At 43.5% G+C, this 6,000-nt stretch overlaps 1 protein-coding gene across 1 annotated transcript; it reads right to left on the reverse strand.

Annotated features, from left to right (window-relative positions):
* Window positions 1–579: 579 nt before the first annotated feature.
* Window positions 580–5,463, reverse strand: kcnk3b (potassium channel, subfamily K, member 3b). Its single transcript, XM_068718111.1, has 2 exons — window positions 5,139–5,463; window positions 580–3,453 (listed from the first exon to the last, which is right to left on the reverse strand). Exons 1-2 carry the CDS (start codon window positions 5,425–5,427, stop codon window positions 2,573–2,575), a joined length of 1,170 nt encoding a protein of 389 aa, XP_068574212.1. The 5' UTR covers window positions 5,428–5,463; the 3' UTR covers window positions 580–2,572.
* Between the last annotated feature and the right edge of the window lie 537 nt (window positions 5,464–6,000).

Genomic DNA, 6,000 nt, shown 5'->3' on the forward strand with positions numbered 1-6,000 from the left:
CTGTGCAAAGTAACACAAAAAAAAAATATGCTTCCCAGCTTCTCTAAAGTTCACCAATTAACACATCTTATCTTAAATCAGCACATAAACAGAAATTGCAGCTTCTCTGCTGGTTGCCTGCAACTGTATTCAGGTTGAATACAAATTAAAGGAATAGTTCAACATTTTGGTGAATATGCTCATGTCTGTATGCTAAATAAGAAGCTGGAGTCAGCAGCTGGTTAGCTTAGCTTAGCATAAAGACTGAAAACGAGGGAAAACATCTAGCCTTGCTCTGTCCAATTGAAGGTAAAAAAAAAAAATGTGTGAGCTTTAGAGGCAGACTTTTTTTTTGTTTACCTTTGATTGGACAGAGCCAGGCTAGCTGTTTCCCCCTGTTTCCATTGTTTATGCTAAGCTAAGCTAACCAGCTACTGGCTCGCTCCAGGTAACTATCTAATAAGATACTTGCCGTAGAAAGTCAGAGTCAGGCTTGGAACGGAGTTATGTAATTAGGATACAAAAAAGGTAAATATTTTGTAACAGCTACAGAAATAAAAAGTTTCTAAATACCATTTAAAATAATGAACAATACCCTACCTTATTTATTACATTACAACACTTTACGCCACAAGTCTCACACAATGGCCTCTAATGTTTGTGAAAAAAAGGCTTTAACAGAGTGGGTGGGTCCCAAAGGATATGAAAAGACAATACCCACCACAGCCACAGCCTGTTCACCCTGCTGCCGTCTGGCAGCAGATACAGAAGTGTCAGCTGCTGTACCACCAGACGTCAGAGCAGCTTCTGAAGGCTGAGACTCCTAAATTTATCCTCCTCCCTCCCTCATGTATACTTTTGTTTTTGTGTGTTTGTCTTCTGAAGCAATATGGGACTACATACTGCATTTCATTGCACAATCCTGTTGAGAATAAATGAGCCTTGTCACCGTGTGAATGTCGCCATTATTTTGTATGAAAAGAGAAGGGTACAGTACAATGCGAGTTATCTCAAAGCAGGATTGTTTGCACACTTTTCCAGTTCATCCAGATTGTTCTTGTTTGCCAAGAGGCATCCCAGCGTGAAAGGACTATTCGTAGGAAGCGAGTGAACCGCTTCAACCTTTTGGTCCAACAAACATGGTAAAAGGACAAACAGGGAAATTAGCATGTAGGTTAATATAGTTCAATTTAATTTACATGTGTGCTGCTGCTGCTGCTGCTCTGAGTTAAAATCCGGCAACATGTGTGCCAAATGTTTCAAGTCCTTGAATGATAAGAGCATTTTCACAGCTTGTGACCTTGTTCTCCTTATTTATTTAAGAATTCAAGTTACATTACTTTATGATACTTGCTTTAGGTCACCGACTACATTTTTTAGCATACAGACGTGAGAGTATTGATCTTCTCATCTGACAAGGAAGTAAATAAGCATGTTTTTCAAAATGTTGCACAATATGCAGCATGTTAATATGTGAGTAGAGTTTTGCCTTTGGTCAGAGCCAGACTAGCTGGTTCCCCTGCTTCCAGCTGTTATTCTAAGCTAAGTTAATCAGTTCCTAGCTCCAGATGCAAATTTTCCAAAATGTTTAACTATTCCTTTAATAGTGTACTTCACAAGTACCTGGATGATTGTTGTGTATTTACTGCACTCTGGTTCCCGAAGGACTGATGGAAGCATCACAATAGAAACACCATGAAGCAGACCAGTACCGGCTCCAAGCTGACTTCTGAACCAACCATCAGCTACGGGAGTGGACAAATTAACAGAAACACCAATAACCCTGCAGTGAGAGCTTTGTAGTGTTGTTAAACAAGTCCAGTTCAGTGTGTTTCAGTCAGTGCCGGTGATGATCTACTTGTGTTAAAGCAGGTTAGGGATATGTCATCGTGATTTTTTTTTAAAAAACCTTTCCACTTGTGACGTTACATAACGCTGCAGCGTTTGTGACTGATGCACCAGCAGTTTGGGCCGAGAGCTCTGAAAATCACAATAGAGGCGGCTACACAGAAATAATGAGTCATATCGAGTTATCAGTGTGTGTGTGTGAGTGTGTGTCAGCTTTAATACAGTTCTGACAATCACGATTTGTTTGAATAAGGTTGTAGGGCAACATGAGGCGACTAGAAACCAGAAAGCCTCCTGAAGTTGTGCAGCATCAGTCACAAATACGACAAAGGAAAACTACAACTTTAAGGAATAACCCCTGACTTGAATCAGCACCTCTGGGATGGTTGCTCAAATTGACTCGACCTGAACGTCTTCCCAGCAGCACCGGCATTGCCGCTCTGCTGTTCACCTTCGACATGTGCACAACCTCATGCACTGCAACGTGTTCAGATGACTTCTTACACAATTAGATCTCGAGTCAAAGCATTGCATTTCTTAAAACACATTTTTGAGTAAGTCTAAGTCTAAAGTTGCTGTTTACAGTACTGTATGCTTTTCCCCTTTTGTGTGTCCTACTGTTTACTGGGATTATAGCACCACAAACATCTCAAACATGTCTATGTTGCGAGGACTGCGAAGTATCTGTTGTCCCCTCGGCACGAGAGACGCACTGTCCTGTACTAAAATGTGCTGCGCTGAAAGGCTAGACGGAGCTGCGTCTCTTGAACATCCTGAACGGGGAGAGAATGTGTAGGCCCGTTGTTATGGAGCTTATGCTCGAACACTGACGCGGACTGCAGACGCAGCCTGTAGACCCGGGCTCCATGTAGTGAGGACAGTTACTGTTCTGCTGCATGTAGGCATCGGAGAACGTCAGCTCCTGAGGGATCATGGTAGGTACGGAGCCCTGCAGCTTCTCCTTGCTGCGGTACCACAAGCAGGAGCATATAGTCTGGAAATGCAGCACCTCGGTGTAGACACCTTTTAAATCTTTAGCCTTGGCGGAGTTGTCTGCTACAGGTGTGGAGGAGATGGAGGCTGAGACCGGCAGTAGGCGAGCCACCTCTCCTCTGGACATCAGGGCCCTCTGCTTGGCGTCCCTGCGCTCGTCCTCGGTGTTCATGGTCAGGAAGCGAAGCACCACCAGGTTCAGGAACGCTCCGATCACCGTCAGGCCCATCAGGATGTAGACAAAGCAGAAGGCCACGTACCGGGGGTCGTTCTGCAGCGCGTCGTCCCGCTGCAGAGCCACGTAGTCTCCGAACCCGATGGTGGTGAGCGTGATGAAGCAGTAGTAGAAGGCGTGGAGGAAGCTCCATCCCTCGCAGTGGGAGAACGCCACGGCCCCCACGCACAGCGTGCTCATGCAAGAGAAGAAGCCCACCGTCACCATGTTCGCCATGGAGACCTCGGTGTGACGCATCGCCAGGCACTTCTTGGCTTGGTGCAGCAGGTACCTGACGAACGTGTTGATCCGCTCGCCCAGGCTCTGGAACATGACCAGGGTTAGCGGGATCCCCAGGAGGGCGTAGAACATACAGAACACCTTCCCTGAGTCGGTGCTTGGCGCCGCATGGCCGTAGCCTGAGGGAGCAGACGGCACAGTTTTACACCTCAGCACACGTGATGTTATAAGTTGTCTGAGCAGCTGTGATGCAGAGAGGCAGTTTGACCTCAAGCTCCTATGATAAAATGATTATTTCATCTTGATGTAATTCAGAATCGGAATCAGAACCGTTTATTGCCATGGTATGTTGAACATACGAGGAATTTGACATGACGGGAGGTGCATAACATTTAACAGTCAACAACAAGGAAACCACAGGAAACCAACACACACTCCCAGTTAATAAAATTGGTTGCTGACAAAAGCTGGCAACATCTACGTCACCTGGCATCAGATCAAAAATTAAATTGCAATAGTCTGGTTTCAACCAGTAGAGGGCAGTCACTACGGATATTAATAACACAATATGTAGAACACTTTGCACTAAGATGTCAAGAACACTACTAAATACACATTGGTTTTCAGCTGAAAGAAATATTTTGAGGGGGTTAAGTTACATTTTAAAGCCAATATAATAAGACAGAAAGAACAATACATGAAGGCATTTTAGTTTTTGTCTCAGTAACATTCTACTCCTAGTATTTTATCTATTAATTTAACCAAATATTTCACAAAATTAAACAGAAATGTGATTCCAAAATCATGAAGGCAAATTTCTAATAGAGTCATGTGAATGATTTCATCCTAACATCATAAATAGTGCCTTAAAACAACCCAGGAAGTATCTGACGATCATATAAAATAACTAAGGAGATAAAATCTACGTCAAAATTTGAATATAACAAGCATTTTGCAACACTTTTTTGTTTGCTAGTGAAAAATGTATCAAAGGTGTTGAAGGTAACAGTTTCTTTCAAGTCGCAGAGCTCAGAATCTGATTTTATTAAAAATAAATATCTAAAACCTTTACTGCTGTTGTGAAGATATTTTGTATTTATTAGAATTTTATATAAGAAAGTATAAAAAGTATAGATTGTAAACTAGAAGAAACCAGTTCAACTTCTTTGTTGTCATGCAGCAAACAGAATAATTTGGGTTGGAATTGTCTTTGTTCATTCTGTCAAAGTGATGTATTTTAATATCTGACGCTTAGCTCTATGACTCAAATGCAGTGGTGGAAGAAGTATTTACATATTTTACCTCAGTAAAAGTAACAGTAACACAGTGTAGAAATACTCAGTTAAAGGTCCTGCATTCAGAATTTAAATAGATTAAAATACAAAAGCACGAGCGTCAAAATATACTTAAAGTACCAAAAGTATTCATGATGCAGAATGGCTCATTTCAGAATAATGTATGCTATATTATTGGATTATAATTATTGAATGTGTAGATTTTTTTAATTCTACAGCTTACTGCTGGGCTTGTGAATTCCCCCCAAGGGATCAATAAAGTCTTATCTTAACCTATAATCATTTATCATGATTCATGTACTGATTATATTTTGTATTATTAGTCCCAATCTGCTAAGAAACTAAAGTACAATATGCCTAGAAGTATAAAGTAGAAGTATAAAGTAGCAAAACATGAAAATAGCCCTTTCAAGTAAAGTGATGAGCACGAGCTGAGGCAGAGGGAGGGGGGGGGGGGGGGGGGGGGGGGGTATACTTTGGTATTCTTAAAACCCCGTCTCCGGCCCTGCGCGGAGCATCTTTAAAACATGCTTTTAATTTGCGTGAATCGAGAAAAACTTCCGGCTCACCTATGGTCGTAATCACAGTGATGGCGAAGTAAAAAGACCCGGCGAATTTCCACTGGACCCCCGCCTTGTGCGGCTTCAGCTGCAGGACGACGAGCTCCAGCTCCTCGAAGTTCTCTTTGGTCAAGTTGTACTTGCGCATGAGCTCGTGCTTCCTGGCGTCGAGCCTCCTCTTGTGACCCTTCTCCTGCTTCGACTCCAGGGTCTCGAAGACGGCCGCTCCCACCACCAGGTAGGTGAGGATGCTGACGATGAGCGCGAGGGTCCTGGCGTTCTGTCTCTTCATGGTCATCGAAGAGTTGCAGGTGCAGGTAGGTGGGTGGGTGGGGGTGTGTGAGGGAGGGGAGGAGGGGGGAGACTCCTCTGCGACCTGCTCCTGATGGACTCCGGATCCAACAGAAGAGGGGGAATCTTTGGAGACGGAGCTGTTCTCTCAGCACCACCCCCACATCACAGTTGGGTTGCTACTGTATTTGGACTATTTGTCACCGACTTATATTTAGATTCCGCAGAAAAGAAACACAAGGGGCAATCCCACACTGTCAGAGAGGTAGTGGCTCTAATCAACCGTTACACAAGAACACACACACACACACACACACACACACACACACACACGCACGCACGCACGCACGCACACACACACACACACACACACACACATTGTTCTTACCTGAGGCCAAAATAAACAAGTTGACTCCTGTTGAGCAGCTCCTAACGTCGATACATATGACCTTATGTGTGTGTGTGTGTGTGTGTGTGTGTGTGTGTGTGTGTGTGTGTGTGTGTGTGTGTGTGTGTGTGTGTGTGTGCGTGTGAGAGATTCACGTATTCATTCACATAAAATATTTGCTCAGCGGCTATT

Source organism: Cebidichthys violaceus, unplaced genomic scaffold (assembly GCF_023349555.1).
Source record: "Cebidichthys violaceus isolate CVI_PGR_0920_01 unplaced genomic scaffold, fCebVio1.0.p SCAF_22, whole genome shotgun sequence".
NCBI lineage: Eukaryota > Metazoa > Chordata > Actinopteri > Perciformes > Stichaeidae > Cebidichthys > Cebidichthys violaceus.

Coding starts and splice junctions, on each gene's coding strand:
- kcnk3b (XM_068718111.1), bottom strand. CDS start 5,427: ATGACCATGAAGAGACAGAACGCCAGGACCCTCGCGCTCATCGTCAGC. Junction 3,454..5,138: donor CACTGTGATTACGACCATAG/GTGAGCCGGAAG, acceptor CTGCTCCCTCAG/GCTACGGCCATGCGGCGCCA.